Raw genomic sequence first — 20,439 nt, 5'->3', positions numbered from 1 at the left:
AAACATTGAAATATCGTACAGTTTCTCTCAGTACAAATAAATGTAAATCTACTTTGTTTGAAATGTTTGTAGATTATGTTCCTATGTACAATCACTGCCATCAGAAACTATCGTAAAGTTTTGTTTAAGGGTATTGCCATTAGTTCATGCCCGGAACAAACCTGAGCGCTGGCGTGTGTTTATGTGTGTGTTATGTTATTGTTGACCAGCTATATGGCATGGCCTTTATGCACTGTGCTTTAACTTGTGAGAACCAAAAAAAAGGGGCAATGAAACCCCCAAAAGTGCACAGAGTTAAATATTCATACACACTTGCTGGTAAAATCATGGCTGTAGCCATCATTTCAAAATCTTTTGAGTTGCGGGCTTTAAGAGAGTAAAGAGCATTCAGAGATGGTGTGTAAGTAAAAGCGGGGCACTTCAGATCACATTCATTGTCAAAAATGCCCATGAAGAACAGTTCAGTTCTGATTTAGAATAAGAGAACTTGGAAATGCTCTGGCAGGATAAAGGAGTGCAAGTCGAACTCACAGTGCACTATTCTAAAACTCAATTGAGACTCTGATGAGGCTCATCCCTCTTGTTCTTTCGACTTTTCCGCGCTGGCCGCTCCAGTTGCTCCTCTGGCCGAGAGTCGGGACAGGTCTGCGGTACAATCTGAGTCCGGGCCTGGTACACCACTGCCTCAATGGCGTCTGTAATAGAATCATGGCTAAAGAATTCTGGCTGATTGGGCATTTGCCCACTGTGGAGGTTCACCCTGCCAGGAAAGTCCACATACTTTTCTAATACAGGCATTTGAGACAGGAAACCATCGTCGATGGGCTGCTTTCTGGGCCTTCCTCTCCGCCTCTTCACCATGTTGTTGCCCGTCTTGGCCTGCCGCTGGAGACGCTTGACCTTCAGGATCTTGTTGACGTGGTCCAGGTTTCTCTTGCTGGTCAGGATCTTGGAGAAGGCCTGCCGCTTGCGCACCTCATTCTGGATCTCTTCGATCTCTTTCCGCTTGTACCTCTTTTTGTAGGAGCTCATGTCTGTTAAAGAAATGAAGAGAGTTGTAAATGGTGAGGACTGTGAAGTGATATTGATGTTATTAACTGTTGACATTTCTGCAAAAAATGGACAAAGTAGGAGATGATTTAGAAAAATTATATAACATAAATGTCAAAACCTTATGTGTTTGGTTACATTAGAACTTTTTCAGGATCCCTTTTTTTGCCGCAATTGGGATTATTTTTTGTACTCACTGTCTTAATGCATGACACCAACCAATCAGAAAGAGGACGGCAAACTAAAGCAGAAATAATTGAACTCCTAGGTTTGCTCTGCATGCTTTGTTAGCCCCCTTTCATGCTGTTCTTCAATGGTCAGGACTCTCCCAGGACCACTACAGAGCAGGTATTATTTGGGTGGTGGGTCATTCTCAGCATTGCAGTGACACTGACATGGTGGTGGTGGGTTAGTGTGTGTTGTGCTGGTATGAGTGGATCAGACACAGCAGTGCTGATGGAGTTTTTGAATACCATGTCCACTAACTGCCCTCTCTATTAGACACTCTTACCTAGTTGGTCCACCTTGTAGATGTAAAGTCAGAGACAATCACTCATCTATTGCTGCTGTTTGAGTTGGTCATCTTCTAGACCTTCATCAGTGGACACAGGGGCGCTGTTGGATGGATATTTTTGGTTGGTGAACTATTCTCAGTCCAGCAGTGACAGTGAGATGTTTAAAAACTCCATCAGCAGTGCTGCTGTACCAGCACAACACACACTAACACACCACCACCATGTCAGTGTCACTGCAGTGCTGAGAATGATCCAACACCTAAATAATACCTGCTCTGTTATGGTCCAGGGAGAGTCCTGACCATTGAAGAACAGCATGAAAGGGGGCTAACAAAGCATGCAGAGAAACAGATGGACTATAGCCAGTAATTGTAGAACTACAAAGTGCTTCTATATGGTAAGTGGAGCTGATAAAATGGACAGTGAGTGTAGAAACAAGGAGGTGGTTTTAATGTTATGGCTGATCGGTGTACCTGTATATTAAAGTACAGCAAGGTTCCCAAATGAATTTCAATTCCAGTCTTTATCTAAACAAGCAAAAATACACTGTAACAATGTCCCTTGAGAAGAAAGAATTATAGCAATACGGGGCACTTAACGCTTGATTCATACATAACTACATCCATGCGTTTAATTAGTCCACATGGCACCATCCCTAATCTCTCCGTGCACGCTGGCAGAGTTCATCTCCGTGTTGAAGAGACAGCTCTGAAAGTGTGAGTAATAAACTAGGTGGCCTCAGATCCATCAGTGATTAATTTACTGCTTCTCCATTTTGCGTCAGAGTGCTGGAAGGAAGCCCAGAGTGAAGGAAACGTTGGGTTTCTGGCAGCCTTGTCTGAAATGAGTTCAGACAGCCTAAAGCTGCCTAAAATGTGTGTTCCGCATCAAAAAAAAAATCTCTCCTAGACCCTTGTGTCTCGGGAGGACTCGTTCATTTTCTTTCTCCTTGATGATTGCCTCTCCATCTGGTTAGACATCCAAGAAAACAAATAAGACAACTGTGGGAGATATTTTGCCAGCGGCTGGTTTTGCTGGACAGAGATCAGGGCCGATTTGTTTATTTCAATGTTTTGTGTAAAAAGAATATACAAACCCAGGCTCATGCTTAAAAATGAAACATGTAGAATGCTGAACAATGCTTTTTTTTTTTTTTTTTTTTTTTTTTAGAAAATGCAATGTATATTATTTAGTAAGATTATGTTTAATCTGTACATATAAGCCAACTAATGAATGTCCAAGTCCAATTCACAAATAAACTAGAAAGCTGGATTAAATTCTAAAGCATTTTTGGGCAAGCTTGCAGCAGATGCTTGTTTGGTTTCAATCAGGTAATAAAAGGCCAGCCCCAATGGCAAGGCCCTTCCTTTCCTCTCTGGCCTTGGTTTATTACTGGTAACCTTTTCAAGTGCCAGCAAATCCTTAAGTGTTTTGTTGTGTGGGTGTGTGTGTGTGTGTGAGGTCAGGTTGGATTGGGTTTTGGAGACTTTCATTTTCAAAAAGAGTGGAGACATTTGGAGACATTTATTTTCAAAACTCACTTATCCCCTGATACATCTACCTGCATCCTGCACACATTGTTTTCATTAGCGGAACCAATTGATGCTTCATTCTTAGAGCACTGTACTGGTAGGCCCCTTTTCCATCAGCACGCTACCTACATTCCATTATTTAGAGATAAGCAGTCACTGGTATTTAAAATATTAGGAGTAATGTGGAAACTCTGGAAGAGTATTTTCTATCGGAGACAGACTTGGGATGTCCAAGGGTAATCAAATACTTGGGTAACTATTTGAGGCACCAGTATTGAAGTACTGAAAATCAAGGGCTAATACTACCTTGTCAATTAGGCTTGGTTTTCAATAAAGCAGTAATATGTACCATTCAGGGATTCAGTGAGCTTGAGACCTCTGAGGTAGAAATATGTTACTGCATGCAACAATTTGTAACTGCACACCCTTCTTTGTCATAGATTATTCTGAGTGGTGAGTCAGAATCTTTTGTTTTAAGTTATGTGGCACGTAAGAGTGTGCTGTTAGTAACAATGAGTCTAAATAACACCACCCGTTTTAGGTTATTTAGGTTTTCCTGGGCTGTGCTAACACTTCATGTTTAACAGTATTGTTTCCTCCACTTACTATATTTACTGTCAATTTCCACCCACAAGTCTACACTCTGACACTGAAGCCACCAACATTGGAGAGTGAAGGTTTATGAAATGACATTTGGCATGTTAACACACTTGGAGGGGAGCACTTACTGCCCTCTCTTGTACACATGATCTTATCTCAGATGAACAAGTGATACTTTATTGATAAGGGAGACAGGGATGCCATTTGCTCCACACAGAGAGCAGGGCAAATTATGAGCTCCTAGCTAGAGCCTTCGCTTAATGCTACTAGACATTGTTGTACCAACAGTTTGGCAGATAAACAGACCCCAATTTTGATCTATAATTTGACATGATGAATTATGAAACAGTTCATGGTATTAAATATGACTTGTAACAAATTGGTAACAACACAATTTTGCAGTGCATCAAGGTTTTTATTTACTTACTCTTACCTGTATCACTTTTATAAAACAAATTAACATTTAATTTGTTTTCTCAATTAAATAATAAATAAAGAAACTGTACACTAGGATTAACTTGTTTTTACTTTACACTTCTATGAAACATGGAATTTGACCATGTGGGTTTAAACCTTTGTGTAAATTGACCTTGTTATTTCATAATATTGTTATAAAATACTGTTATACTAGATAATAATGCTCAATACTATGGGTTGGCCAAAGAGGTTTTAGCATTAAGTACCTATCAGTGTACCTGGTACACTTCTACATTCCATCATTTCCCTTTGCCGACAAATTCATAGTTTAAAATAATTGAGATCCCACTTCTGCAATTTTGTTATTGCTGTTTTATATTAAATACATATAATAATAAAAAGGTCACTTTATCAAGTGTAAAGACAGTTACACATGGGGTATAAATCCATTCTGGTTGTCATTCTAGGATGCACATATTGGTAATAGCATGTAGCTGTGACACTAGATTGAATTGACTGTCAAATACAAATGCAAATGTATGTCTACAAATTACTGCCATATTCCCTTGGTGTCATGTATTTCAAACTAGGCAATACATCAGTACATTCACTTGAGCAAGGCGAGGAGGTGTGTACCATGCAGGTCTACTACTGTAACATCCCAGGTCTTTGAAGTGTAGCTTTAATTATCAGAGGTGCTGAAGGTAGTGTGGGTACGGCACTATGTGACTCATCCTCTGATTTTCCCCAAGGAGCAAAAATGTAATCTAACTGAGCCCTGGGCTTGCAATTCCCCTCTACTGGAGTCGGCTGGATTCATTAAAACTCTGGCTGCTGGCCAGCTCTTTTAATACGGGAGAGGGTTTTTTATTGCATGTCAGTAGAAAGTAAATCAAAATGTGTGAATAATATATTTCTAAGAAAACCATTGGCAAGCAACAGAGGTATAAGGGGAGGCAGGAGATATTTGTGAATTATAGTTGTCTCCCTCCATGAATTATGCCTGCCCCGCCAGATGTTCAAATGTACAAAACGCAAAGTACATAAATGAGCCTATTTGTTCTTTTTTTGTAAAATACTGTGCTAATGCGAGCTAGATTTCCAGTGTACACCTTAACTGCGCTACCATATGTCTAATTAAACAACTTAGAGTTTCTGACCTGGTATGGCTGTGTTATCACATTGGTACATCTGTTTTGCCCTCTCTTCTCTGTCATTCTGGAAAGGCGCCATGCCCCCCTCACTGTATGCTGCAAACTCCTCCATGCTATGCCTCCTGCTGCGGGTGCGGGAACCCTCCTCTTGTAAGTGCTGCCCCTTGAAAGAGTCTAATGGCTGATCCTGGCTGGCTCGCAGGCGCTCATGTGGTTGCTTAGTGCAGATGTTCAGGAAGTTGTTGAGAGGCTCGTCTTGGGCTCGTTTACAGCTCTGAGCGTCAGATAAGGACAATGATGAGAGTGTGTCTACTTCAAAGTAGTTCCTGGTGGTCTTGGATGATGCTTCTGTGCTTTGCTGGATCCTCTGCTTGTCCTTTATCTTAGACATTGGCAAAGACCCGTTAAAGAGTCCACCAAAGTTCTCCCTCTGTGGACACGAGTGCTGGTCCTCCTTGTGTTTGTGCTTATGCTTGTGTTTGCGTTTGTGTAGACACACGCTGGCCATGCAGCCGCCTGACGAGTGATGAGTGTCACCCATTCTCTGAGATGGCATCTCATGGGGCATGCTCTTCATCCTATGTCTGCTGGCAGCAGAAAGGCTAGACAACCCACCAGAGTGGAACTTTGGTGGAGGAACCGGTGGCCGCATGAGATGTGAGCCTGGAGAGCCAAGTGCATGAGTGAGATACAAAGGAGGAGGATACTGGCCACAATAGCCCATGTTCATCATACTTGTGGCAAGAGGCATGGATGTGTAAGGCATCGCGTAGGGTGCATAGTAGTTGCCACTGGCAGCTGGGTAGCCAAAGCCTTGAATGAAAGGCATCTTTGTTATAGGTTCATTTGACTTGGCTGGCCTTCCACGCCTTCTCTTTGACTTGTCAGAACTCCTGCGAAGATAGTGTACAGGGTCATAGGGGTAGTACGACATAGGGTAGTAGTGGTCAAAATTCAGCCGGAAAATACTAGGGTAAGAGTTCTCGTGGTAAAACTTGTAGCGGTGGGAAATTCGGAAGACCTGAAATTTGCTAATGAGGTCCTCAAGTTCAGCCAGGAACTGAAGATTATCTCTACTCGCTAGGCTCTTCCTCCGCCGTCTATGTTTCTGTTTCTTAAGGCTTTCTTGCGCAAGGAAATTTTCCATAGAAACTGTTGCAATGTGCTTCTGATAGTGTCCTCGGTTCATTTTATTTGTAGCATCAATCATGGAAGCCTCTGACGCTTCAAATCCACAAAGATCAAATGAGTACCTCCTGCGAGACGCTGGGCCTTTCTCAGTCTGGTCTGATGTGCTGTTGTTGTCAGTACCGATGCCACTATCACTTGGGATAGTTTCTTCACTGTGGGACTCGCTAACCGGAGACAGGGTGACCTCTTTGATGGACGCCACTTCTGACAAATGAGAAGGCGAGTTGGCCATAAGTCTTGGAGGAGAGAGCTTCCAGTTACTACCAAGCAAGCCCTTCTGAGTTTTTGTGGGCAAAGCACTGATAGGCTGTAGATTTGGCATGGTCTTCAGGTCATGCTGGCTGGCTTCTGTGGTGGCATGATGTGCTATCCCGCTTAATAAGGATTGAGCTGAGAGAGACTGCATGACTCTGGGAGAAGGCATTTTGGTTGTAAATGAAGAATTAGAAGGCACTAGTAGGTTCTCAAATGGACTTGAAACAGGCGACAAGTGCTCGTCACTGCCTTTGTGCTCATCTTGCTGAGTCTGAAGTTCAGCTCTGGGCTTTCTTCCACGTTTTTTGCCGATATATATAGTACCGCGTTTGCTGACATTGATTTGCTTGCCAAAACTGGCTTCAATTGTTGAAGCCACAGTTGAAACTGGAACGTTGGACTTCAAAGCCAGATTACTTGTGTTGGAACAGGACAGTAGTTCATTCAAAATGCTCTGCATTTTAACCAGTTTAGTTTCCTTTTGTGTTTTATTTTTTAGGGCGCCAACCTGACCTGGTTTTTGGATTTTTACCTGTGGTGCTTTAGGGGATTTATTTAAAGACAGCTGCATAATTTTTGACAAATTATGCTTCTTCCTCCTTCTCTTTGTAGTGCTTAGGGAATCTTGAGAAATAGGGCTTACGGGACTAGTTGATGTTCCTTCATGAATTGTCTCCACAGTAAGTAGTGGTTGTTTTTTGGGCCTTCCACGTTTCTTCTTTATGGGGGTAATGACTGTTAGGCTTTTTGTATTAGTGTACAGTGGACTGGATGGTGTAATAGGGAACGCGGAGGGTGGCTCTTCAATGGGCATCACTGGATTAAGGTCTTTGTGGGGAGCAGAGCTCTTAGATTTTAAATAAGCCCATCTGTCTTTGACCTTCGATTGCCTCCTTTCTGCCTGTTTCTCCTGAACAATCTTCAATTGTTGTTTATCAGCGGGCGTCATTTTGTGTGTAATTTCAGACATTTCTACATTCGTCACTTCTGCTAAGCTCTCCTCTTCCAGATTCTGAGAATGTACTCCAAATTGCTTTTCTGTGCTTAGCTCCATTTTGTTGGCCACTTTTGGCTTTGGGGCACTTTGGTCAGCCTTATATTTTATTTCCACCATTTGTTGGGCCTCTGAAGAGATGTTGTGCTCAGTTAATTTTTTGTTTTTCTTTTTTCTTTTAGATTCATCTGTTGGATGTCTAACACGCGTCGCTGTTGTTTTTAAATCTTCCTCCGGCCTGTTAACTGATTTATCCGCCTCCTCTCTTTGAGTCTTACTTTGATCAGAGGTTATCTTTTTAATTTTAGTATTGTCTCTAGCTGGTTTCTCACTTTCCTTGTCAGTCCTTTTTGCCCATAACTGGTCTGCATTTTGGGTGGAAACCTTCCGGTCATCCTTTTTTTTGATGTTTCCAAAAACTTGCTCAGTGACTTCATGCAGGATTTTCTCTTTGCTTACTGAGGAGTGCAATAAAATATTCGATTCAGATAGTGAACTTATTGTTATATCTGCTGGTGAGGAAGCATTCGAGTCAGAATCTGGACAAGTCATTTCCGAGGCTAACCGACTTCCAGATGAACCCTCTGTGACCTTTTTGACTTGTGCCTTTGAGAAGGGGGTGTTGACCTGTGACAGGAGGCTCTTGTTAATGAATGTTGATTCTTGTTTTGATTCTGGATCTTTCCTTTGGTCCTCTTGGGACGTTGACTCTTTTAGCATTGGCTTTGTCCAGTTCAGCTGGTAAACGTCAGTTTTGAGCTCATGCTTTGGTCTTGTGTTTTCCCCAAGGACATCCATCATGTTGTTTTCATGTAGAGCCACAACTCTGTAGGGCTTCTCGTAGGTCTAAAAAACAGAGCAAAAGAAAACATTTAATCATAATAATAATGTTGTGGATTTTTTTTGTTGTGTGTTTATGTCTGGTTTAGATTCCAGACTGAATGACTCAGATAGAGTGTAATTTTACTGCATGACTCAACTAAATAATAATGTTTTTTTAATTTCTATATGAGTTCTATGAGTTTTTTTTACAAACCATTTTTAAAAGAAGCATTAATTAAAGATCTCATCACAGAGAGGACAATATATAAATAAATATTCACATAAACACCCAATACTTTAGTCAGACATCTATAGGCCCATATACACGAACAGCCATAACATTAAAACAACCTCCTTGTTTCTACACTCACTGTCCATTTTATCAGCTCCACTTACCATATAGAAGCACTTTAAAGTTCTACAATTACTGACTGTAGTCCATCTGTTTCTCTACATACTTTTTTAGCCTGCTTTTACCCTGTTCTTCAATAGTCAGAACCCCCACAGGACCACCACAGAGCAGGTATTATTTGGGTGGTGGATCGTTCTTAGCACTGCAGTGACACTGACATGGTGGTGGTGTGTTAGTGTGTGTTGTGCTGGTATGAGTGGATAAGACACAGCAGCGCTACTGGAGTTTTTAAACACCTCACTGTCACTGCTGGACTGAGAATAGTCCACCAACCAAATATATACAGGTCCTTCTCAAAAAATTAGCATATTGTGATAAAGTTCATTATTTTCCATAATGTAATGATAAAAATTTAACTTTCATATATTTTAGATTCATTGCACACCAACTGAAATATTTCAGGTCTTTTATTGTTTTAATACTGATGATTTTGGCATACAGCTCATGAAAACCGAAAATTCATATCTCAAAAAATTAGCATATCATGAAAAGGTTCTCTAAACGAGCTATTAACCTAATCATCTGAATCAACAAATTAACTCTAAACACCTGCAAAAGATTCCTGAGGCTTTTAAAAACTCCCAGCCTGGTTCATTACTCAAAACTGCAATCATGGGTAAGACTGCCGACCTGACTGCTGTCCAGAAGGCCATCATTGACACCCTCAAGCAAGAGGGTAAGACACAGAAAGAAATTTCTGAACGAATAGGCTGTTCCCAGAGTGCTGTATCAAGGCACCTCAGTGGGAAGTCTGTGGGAAGGAAAAAGTGTGGCAGAAAACGCTGCACAACGAGAAGAGGTGACCGGACCCTGAGGAAGATTGTGGAGAAGGGCCGATTCCAGACCTTGGGGGACCTGCGGAAGCAGTGGACTGAGTCTGGAGTAGAAACATCCAGAGCCACCGTGCACAGGCGTGTGCAGGAAATGGGCTACAGGTGCCGCATTCCCCAGGTCAAGCCACTTTTGAACCAGAAACAGCGGCAGAAGCGCCTGACCTGGGCTACAGAGAAGCAGCACTGGACTGTTGCTCAGTGGTCCAAAGTACTGTTTTCGGAAATCAAGGTGCCAGAGTCTGGAGGAAGACTGGGGAGAAGGAAATGCCAAAATGCCTGAAGTCCAGTGTCAAGTACCCACAGTCAGTGATGGTCTGGGGTGCCATGTCAGCTGCTGGTGTTGGTCCACTGTGTTTTATCAAGGGCAGGGTCAATGCAGCTAGCTATCAGGAGATTTTGGAGCACTTCATGCTTCCATCTGCTGAAAAGCTTTATGGAGATGAAGATTTCATTTTTCAGCACGACCTGGCACCTGCTCACAGTGCCAAAACCACTGGTGAATGGTTTACTGACCATGGTATTACTGTCCTCAATTGGCCTGCCAACTCTCCTGACCTGAACCCCATAGAGAATCTGTGGGATATTGTGAAGAGAAAGTTGAGAGACACAAGACCCAACACTCTGGATGAGCTTAAGGCCGCTATCGAAGCATCCTGGGCCTCCATAACACCTCAGCAGTGCCACAGGCTGATTGCCTCCATGCCACGCCGCATTGAAGCAGTCATTTCTGCAAAAGGATTCCCGACCAAGTATTGAGTGCATAACTGAACATAATTATTTGAAGGTTGACTTTTTTTGTATTAAAAACACTTTTCTTTTATTGGTCGGATGAAATATGCTAATTTTTTGAGATAGGAATTTTGGGTTTTCATGAGCTGTATGCCAAAATCATCAGTATTAAAACAATAAAAGACCTGAAATATTTTAGTTGGTGTGCAATGAATCTAAAATATATGAAAGTTTAATTTTTATCATTACATTATGGAAAATAATGAACTTTATCACAATATGCTAATTTTTTGAGAAGGACCTGTATACAGCCAACAGCACCCTGTGTGCAGCGGCTTGTGATCACTGATGAAGGTCTAGAAGATGACCAACTCGAACAGCAGCAATAGATGAGCGATCGTCTCTGATTTAACATCTAAGCTGAGAATGATCCACCACCCAAATAATACCTACTCTGTCGTGGTCCTGTGGGGGTCCTGACCATTGAAGAACAGAGTAAAAGAAGGTTAGAAAAGTATGTAGAGAAACAGATGGACTACAGTCAGTAATTGTAGAACTACAAAGTGCTTCTATATGGTAAGTGGAGCTGATAAAATGGACAGTGAGTGTAGAAACAAGGAGGTGGTTTTAATGTTATGGCTGATCGGTGTATATTGACAGGTCTCAAACCTTTGAGACTGTCTGGCTTGGCATAGTAGACAAAAGTTATTGCAAGATACACATCTTCATACAGTGGTACATTGTATAAAGCTATCCTGTTTTCAACCCCAACAGCTACAGGTGGTGATGAGGTTTAACCACAACTTTGTTTTTAACAGGTCAGCTTCCATTTTACTGCTGCTGAAACTTACCTGACTATATTATGGTTACAGATTAGCTTACATCTGGAGTCAGACTGGTTACAGTCTCACAGGATTTCTTCAAAACAAACAAACCTTTTCTACACAAGTGTCTTTGTGGCTTAATCATGCAGGTATGAAAATTATGCTACTTAAAAAGAATCATAAGTTCTCCAACTACAATCAGCTCCACAATGGGTCTTTTGTGAGAGGAAAATACACAACATGGGTTAAAATCTTGTGTGTTTGTGGTATGACTTCTAACACAAGAGGATTATTTGGTATCCTGGAGTCTAGTGTGTATGAATCCCTGCACTGTAAATGAAAAGACATAAATGACTGTGCTGAAAGACTCTCGCAAGAGTGAAGTCATGTTTGTTTAGGTAGGCACTCTTGGGCGTTGACAACCGAAAGAGGTGAAAGCACTGTATCCTAATAACAAAGCAAGTGGCCTGAACAATGTAAACCAAAGATAAAGCGTTCTTAAACATGACTGTTTGTCTTACTGTCTGGTTTCAAAAAATGATCCAGTCAACAGTCTTAACAGCTCAGATTACAACAGGCAACTCGGTGATCTAAATAACAATTTGTCCTGAACGTCTTGCACTACCTTTGGTTTTGAACACCCAGCTTTGTTTGCCTCCAGCAATTCCGCCTTCTACTAGTCAAGAGAGTACAACCAAGACCTAATCTAGACTATACAGCCTATACAAATAGTTATAAAATATCTAAGCTCTGGGAAACTGTCCAAGAATTGGTTATTTGTATGAACATCTGGTTCAGGTGTCATTGTTCAGCCTAATCCTCTCGAATATCATTTAATCAGTAGCCTTTAATTAAAGCAGAGCATGCACTGACAGGGCTTCACCCCTTTGCCAGTCTTGTCCTCTTTATTTCCCCCATCTGTGAGAAACTGCATCACCTTTCAAATTCTTAATCCTGTAATCCTGGGAGGAATTTGCGGTCACCTTGGCTCACAGGATACAGTCTCGGCTGCAGCGTGCCAAGCCTTTTGGCCGCTCTTTAATCTGACTAAATGGCATTATATTCCTCCCACCCTTCGTTTCCACAGCAATATCGGAGGGATTGCATAACATCCACATTGAAAATGTCAGGCCTATTATTCAAACTCTGTTAAAACCGTATCAATGTGAAGAGAGAGACATGAGATGAAGAACAAATTTCTCAAAGCCTGTCCCAGTCATTCGTATTATCTGCTTTCCGCTTACTGACAATATCCTTTTCATTCATAATCTGACATTGATGTGACTGACTGCCTAATAAAAAGAAAAAAGAGATCCTAATAAAAAAAACATGCTAGCAGCCTGGAAAACGTGTTTAGAAATACCATGTTTTCCATAGACTGTGGACATAATTAAACAGTTTTAGTTTTTCACAGTCTCAACCATCCACATATTGTCAGACTGCTGACAACCAATGTCTCACCAACGACATAGTAACAGATCACTGCAGTTCTAAATGACTCGTGTCCCTAAAGAGGACTTCCTATCTGCTGCGAACAGAATGGCAATTCTGGCAGGACCGCTGGGCAGTTTGGCTTCCAAATCCTGGCAGCCCCAGCACCTCTCTAAGCCCAGATCCCTGGGAGATGAGTCAGACGGAGAGCACATAAACAGACAGAAAAAAGGCAACAGAGATTATAGTCACTCTCATGATAATAGTCCATGTTTGGCATGCTCTTGCAAATTTTCTTACCTCCCCCTCCCGCCACTCTACCCTCAACCTCCATTTCTTCTTCAATTTGTGTTGTTCACTTTATTTCCCCCGCCTTTCCCCTTTTAGCCAAAGAGACCAGCCAAAGCCTCATTGGCCTCTTGTGCGTTCGGTTACCAGGGGATACCGTGAGTCAGAGCCACCCGAAATAGCCAGAAACAGAGCGAGCCAATCGCTGCGGCCCACTCCAACCGAGTCATTCCAAAATTGCTCTGCCTTCCTTTAAATTCTACTCAGGAGATAGCAATGTCTTTTAAATTGATAGTCAACAAGCCTTTTGCAACATGACGTCCCGGCCAAGATCCAAATACACATGGAGACAATATAAAAAAGGCAAATCAACAGAGCTGACCAGCACTGATATTGGATCGTGATGGCTCGTTTGACATTTGGCATTTAGGCCAAGTCTGAATTTTTTTTAAAACATGGGGACATTTTTCTGTTGGTTTATATCTGTTTACAATCAGTTTTAAGGCTTTCCATGAGCAGTCTTTCCATGAGCATTTTAGTATTGGATCAGTATCCAGCATTAGCTAAAACTGTTTACATCAAGAAAAGGCAGCACAGCATGTTCTGTCCATACCCCCATGGGTACTCCATGACTTACACCTCATAAAACATGCAGGAGATGAATTGGCTGTTCTAAATTGCAACTAGATTTGTGTGGACGTGTTTTTAGGTGGCACCTGACCCACCATGACTCTTACCAAGATATAGTAACTTAATAGAATAGAATGCCTTTATTTGTCATATATACATATACAGATGTACAGTACAATGAAATTCTTTCTTCACGTATCCCAGCTTGTTTGGAAGCTGGGGTCAGAGTGTAGGGTCAGCCATTGTACAACAGCCCTGGAGTAGAGAGGGTTAAGGGCCTTGCTCAAGGGCCCAACAGTGGCTGCATGGAAGAGCTGGGATTTAAACTCTCAACTTTTCAGTTGATAGCACAAAGCTCTACTCACAAGGCTACCACTGCCCCTTAAGGTAGCTTTTCCAGTGCATCCATGATCGGTGATTCTGTATGTCTTTATTAAATAAGCGATCATACATGACTCAACATCTCTGCTTTTGTCAAATTGTCTAACCATTGAATTTAAATGAACAACAACAAAATGTTTGACGGACAGCAAATACAAGGCTTTCGGAATACTCAGATGTCCACAATCATACCATGAGTCTAATTACTTAGGTTACAGCATTTGTAAGGCATGTCTGGTAACAGTGTGAGAGCATGTTGTAGTGAAAGCCAGTGCTGACTTGTTTGATAGCCTGTACGTCGAGGCAGCCGTGTTGCTTTCCGCAGCACACACCTGGATAGGATTTCGTTCACCTGATCTGGAAATTCTGTCTCCTATTACCCAAGACGTTTGTTTATAACCATTTCAAGCCCCGGACAAAATGTTAACTAGTTTACACTAAGGAAATCAATTTGGCAGCGATCCAATTGTGGTATCTACAAATGGAGCTCCAAAGAGAGTCTGTAGCATTATTAATCGCAACCTGTAATCCCTACAATAAAATGACTTTACATTTGCTTCTCCTTTGGGAAGAGACTGCAGGATAAACAGTAATTTTAAGTTAACACATAGAGTCGATGACTGGGAGGCATTTGTTCAGTAATTTGCATATAACTGCTCAATTTAACTGCTACTCACACAGCTGCGGCTCAAAATACTCAGGTATGTAATATCCTGACATAAGTATCTTTATCTGATACTCGAAACATAAATTAAACCATTTCATTGCTAAACATGGCAATGTTCAAATAAATTCCTTTTACTGTGTGGATAACCTGGTGAGACCTGAGTGCTGTAGCCAAAATATGCTGTATTCACTAACTATTTCACTGTGAATTACAGTCGGGCATCCTGTTACTAACTGGGAGCTGTTTATATGCCAACCGCCAATGGGACGATATGAGGTGACCTTCTGTTTTGAGGTTTCAAACAAGAAGAACAATTGTGTGCATGGTAACCTTGTTAGCACATAATCTATTTGTGATCATACTTTTACATTACTGAGTAAACCAGTCATCTCGTCACCCATTAGGACTGTAATAGATTTAGAGATAAGCGGTCACTAGGACAAACTCTAGGGATGACTGTACTTTGTGTTTCACATATGAAATGGCAACTGCACTACACTCGAGTCTGACAGCTCGCGAGTTTAAATCTCTGTGCTGTTGACCTAGCCGGGTGTCAAACAGGCACAATTGGCCGTGCCTGAAAGAGGGAGATCAACAGCGTTCCTCATTTCTGCAAATGTGACCTTGGCTGCTGGCCGACGCACCTGCACATCGGGTAGGAATCAGGGTTTTTTAAACATTTTTTCAAGCTGCCCACAATTTGTCCATGATTTTTGCTGCGACCCAGGCAAGTGAAATATACTTAATTACTAAAAATGGTGGCAATCTGGTCCCACTGTGGTTTACAAGATGTAAAGTAAAGCCTCCACCAGGGGGCGTTTGTGTGCAAGTTTATTTCGTTTTATGTACCTTTTTTTTCTTAAAAAAAACCCTGGGATAATGACTCTGAATAGTATAGCATGTCTCTATGTATGTGATAGGACTATTATGGACACTAATAAACTAATAAAAATTTACATTTGGTAAATATTGTGTCTATATAAAGATCTAAATCACTGATACTGCATTTAATTACTGAGTATAAGATATGGGTGCAACACTACTTACATGCATGTACATTCACATCCTGTTTACTGTTTGTGTTGTATACACTTACTCTCTAAACTTTAATCAAATTCTCATTGTGTTTATGAACGCTCAACATGTGGGACTTCACTGATGTTTTTCTTCTTACTGTGACCATGTTTACATTTCAGCTGCATTTGTTTTAGATGTATTTCATGTACGGCTTTTCACTGACCATCTCCATATGGACCTCAAAATGTGATTATCTATGAGTACAAGCACTTCAAAGCTTTCTGCAGCTTTCTAACTGATGATCTGACATCTGTAACATATGCAAACAGTTAAGCAATTGTTAGTGTTTATTACATAATTTATGCATATTAAGTTCATTATTGATGCAAGGAAGGAACTGTTTAAATAAAGAGGTGATCTGCTGTCCAACAGTTATGCAACACTATAAAAAGGTTTTTCATTTATTCATTTTCATTCATTCACCTGGTCAGGACTGTAATTGGTCTAAAGCCTATTACAGAAACACTGGTTCTTTTACCCAAACCAATTAGGAGCATGTTTCAGGTGGAAGAAAACCAGTAAGAACTCATGTTGCTGTGCCACATCTACCAGCTGCACCACCAATGGAGCATGACACAATCACATGTGCCAAATTACCTACTGGCATGTATTGGGCAGGGCATTATGCAGTACACCCATCTAAAAACATCTGGAGTTAGTAAGTGTTCCTTTCATATGTTAATGTTCATGTGTTTGGTATGTACGAACTGCTAGTAAATAAGATGCTTCTTCCTTGGATTGGGTATTTGTTGTTTTTTATTTTGCTATTATTTTTAAGTTGCAGAATAAACTCTAGCAATTTACTTGTATTTTATTCTGAATCTGTAGTAAAAAATAAATTGTTAGCATAAGCATTACTGACCAGTTCTGGCTTAAAGAACACCAGCAAATCAATTTACCTGGCTAAGGACTGGCTCTTTATTTGAGGAGCTGTCAGGAAACAGTTCCAGATTAGTCCTCACCAAGGGAGGGTTAAATAAATAAATGTGAGTGATACCCAATTGAGTGAAGCCAATCGCTTAACTCATACACCAAATAGGACAGTTGATGCTTTTCTCCAAGTGCATGATCAGCAATATTAGTGGAGGAGGAAGTACCTGTTAGCCAGTACTCTCCCAAATCTGTATTACAATAGACTGGGAATTTGTCAAGATTAACTTGGGACAAAAATGGTTTTGAAATGTAATTAATTATGTGCGTGATTTATCTAAAGAGGGGTAAAAATCAAGCGAACACTCCTGGTTTACCACCTGAAGCTCTGCTCTGCAATTCATTCAGCGCCTAACACCATTAGCCTCTGTAATTGCCACAATTGGCTTTAAAGTTCCTCTCATGCTGGGTGTTTGTTGCCGACGGGACTAATTAATTATGAGCTGCCACACCAGGCCCTCCAAACTCATCCATCCTATCCGAACAGAATGATTAAGAGACTGTGGGCAGGAACTACAGGGCTTGAACTGTTCCAGGCAGGCGTCTACAACCAAGCAGTCAAATACCTAAAACATCCTGAGCACCCCATTAGTGTTGCTCTGACCTTTTTCAGGCAGCAGATACCGATCAGATGACATCTTACTTGACCGCTCATTCTATTTACAATATGTGCTAGTTTTCAAACGGAGGCACATCTGCCTAACGGTTGGTAGAATAAAAAAGCGGCAGCTCACACTTTCAAGCCGATCAAAAACATCTGAGCCAAAGTAAAGAAAATGTAATGCCGTCGGTCTGACGATGTGGCTGGCACAAACAAAACGGAGCTCGCAAATTGTTCCTGGGAGGCTACATGAGGGCATGCAGGAATAATTAAACATCGGTGGCACATGTGTATGAATGGAGAATGAAAGGAAATAGTAGCAGTCTGATGCCAGCCTGAGGAGTGGTGGCATATTTGTAGATTATCTGCTCAGTTTTCTAGGACTTAAACTGTATAAATAAAGTAGATTTAATAGAATAGTTGTAACAAGCCTAGTAGTTCTGTTTCACTCTTTATGCAATGAGACAGCTAATCACGGGTGCTTTTCAGATGCTTATGCATACATGTTGGACTTTTTGCTAATCCAATATTTACACTTGCTGTAAATTAGGCAATGGCTGACAAAATGCTTGTGAGGAAGACAGGTGAGGGTATGGCCAAACAGCCTAGCTACTAGTACACTTAATGATTCTGAATAAAAATAAGGAGGGTTGCATCGGGAAGGGCATTTGGCATAAAAATTGTGCCAAATTAGGTATCCAGAATGATGGGTGGATGGATGGATTGGTGGATGGGTGGATGAATGGGTGGATGAATGGATTGGTGGATGGATGGATTGGTGGATGGGTGGATGGATGGATTGGTGGATGGGTGGATGGATGAATGGATTGGTGGATGGATGAATGGATTGGTGGATGGGTGGATGGATGGATGGATTGGTGGATGGGTGGATGGATGAATGGATTGGTGGGTGGATGGACGGATTGGTGGATGGGCGGATGGATGGATAGATTGATGAATGGATTGGTGGGTGGATGGATGGATGGATTGATGAATGGATTGGTGGGTGGATGGATGGATGGATGGATGGATAGATAGATACTTTATTTATCCTAAAGGAAACTATTAAGTCTGGTGTAAAGAAACTCCAGTGGCCCTGCACAAACCCCAGAGTGAATAAACCCCTGAATAAATTGCAAGGTTTACTATGAACATCAGTGCCTGATCAGCCAAATGCACTTTTGACAGAATTTTATACTCAAAGGTTGAAAACAGTATAAGAGTATTGACAACCTCAGCACTTGTCTCTGGTCAGTGAGGCATAATGTCAGAGATGAGATGTCTGACTTTCTGTTTACAGCCTTGTGGTGCGAGTCCTGCTGTGAAGTTAACAGTTCGAATCACACATGAGCGAGGTGTTTATTTTCTAAAACTCCCAAGCCTGTCTTCTCTGCTGACTGGTCGAAACACTAAATCAAAACTGGCTTAGCTGAGCTTTCAAACACAAAGTACCGCAATTCCGTGCTGAGCACAGAATGTTGGAAAACGTACCAGGCATTAGTTAGATCCAAGTGCCAGGCAAAAGGGGAACGTTAAATGCTAAAGCATATATTAGTGCTTGCATTAATCACAGCAGTCAGCAGGGGTCATTAGCACCAGTCAAACATTGCAGTGATGAATACTTCCTCAGATTGCTGCTCCAATTACAAGATTTATCTTCCTGCCTTCATATAACATTGTAAGTTATCTGAAACAGGAAACATGAAAGGAAATGCAACGACTGACAAAATGCTGGGGTCGTTTATCAGCGTTGATAGATTAGTACGGCTGTCCAGCTCACACTCCATGTACAGAAATCTGCTTAATATATGAACTGTATACAATGTATACATGCGGCTTACTACTCCACTGACGTGCCACCCGAAATTGGTAATTAGTTTCCGTTCAATCAGTTTCTCTACATAAATGACTGCTTTACTCCAGAAAAAGAACTCAAAGAATGACTGATATTTCCATGTTTGAGGTTTGCACAGTCAAACATTCCACTCTGACCTTCAAAGCAGATACAGAATGACCTTTTTCTTTTGACATCATGCATGTTTGTGCTTTCACATGATCTAACGCCACTCTCTAACACGTACTCTGTGACCTTTCACATACCAAAGTATGCTTTAAGTCAACTCATCAATTACGGGGCCAGACGGTTTGCAGTTGATCAATTTTTCCCGAGCCGCTGAGCTTTTGCGAATGGACCGTTCTCTCATTTGGCATTTGCAGCGTTTGTGGAATGTAACACTGAGGTGTGGTGTGTGTGTGTGTGTGTGTGTGTGTGTGTGTGTGTGCATGTGTGCACGTGTGGGATAAGGAAAGGGGGGGTTGTTGCAGGCTGGGTACAGGGGGATGGGTGCAGAGCTGCTAAAAACCTATTTTCCCTGCTGCACAACCAGCACTGCTCTGAAGAATTGGATGTTGCCAAATCTGATTTGATTTAAGATGATTCAGCTTTAACTTTTCTAGTGAACCTTGCCAATTATACACTATTAAAATCTTTTAAGGGTAATAAATGAACAGTTACACTGGTGGCATTATCACTGCACTGTCAACAGGGTGGAATAAGGTCCTGGAGACCTTGGATTGGTCACTGTCTGTGGGCTTTCTTAATGTCTGTCTGGGTTTGCATTGAAAACTTGCCTGTAAGTGGATGGCTTTAATGTACCCCTAAATGTGAATGGGTGTATGATGCCCTAAGATGGACTGGCAGCCAATTCAGGGTGTATTCCTGCCTTGCACCTACTTCTAGGCTAGGTTCCTGACCCATCTTGACCCTAGCTAGAATAAAACTAGTATGCATTTTTTTTTGGTGCTTAAGTGTTTACAGTATAATGTATAATTCTGGCCTTAATCGCTACCTTTCGCCCAGGGCACTGAGTCGGGAGCAGCTGTTACCCCCAGGATCATCCCCATCCCCACCCCAGCCCCTCCACTTGCGCGAGCTCAGCCGGCGAAACCGAACCCTATTAGAGAGTAGGGCAAGAGGCAAATTAACCACTTCAGCTTCCAGACGATATACAGAACAAGGCGGCGAGAAATAGACTCCCTTACCCGAAAATGAGGTACAGCTACGGTGTAACGTAATACTCTATTCAGTAATAATGTGAATTCGCTG

At 41.6% G+C, this 20,439-nt stretch overlaps 1 protein-coding gene across 1 annotated transcript in view; it reads right to left on the bottom strand.

Moving 5' to 3' along the window:
• Nucleotides 1-362: 362 nt before the first annotated feature.
• Nucleotides 363-20,439, bottom strand: part of setbp1 (SET binding protein 1) — a 63,902-nt gene continuing 43,825 nt past the window's right edge. Inside the window, exons 3-4 of the mRNA XM_063018073.1 lie at nucleotides 5,275-8,554; nucleotides 363-1,034 (exon numbers count right to left, since the gene is read on the bottom strand). Of these exons, the coding sequence (XP_062874143.1) occupies nucleotides 550-1,034; nucleotides 5,275-8,554 (3,765 nt within the window). The 3' untranslated portion in view covers nucleotides 363-549. The remainder of the gene's footprint in view (nucleotides 1,035-5,274; nucleotides 8,555-20,439) is intronic.

The sequence above is a fragment of the Trichomycterus rosablanca genome, chromosome 21, assembly GCF_030014385.1.
Source record: "Trichomycterus rosablanca isolate fTriRos1 chromosome 21, fTriRos1.hap1, whole genome shotgun sequence".
Classification (NCBI taxonomy): domain Eukaryota; kingdom Metazoa; phylum Chordata; class Actinopteri; order Siluriformes; family Trichomycteridae; genus Trichomycterus; species Trichomycterus rosablanca.
This window is presented reverse-complemented; position numbering and strand designations above follow the sequence as displayed.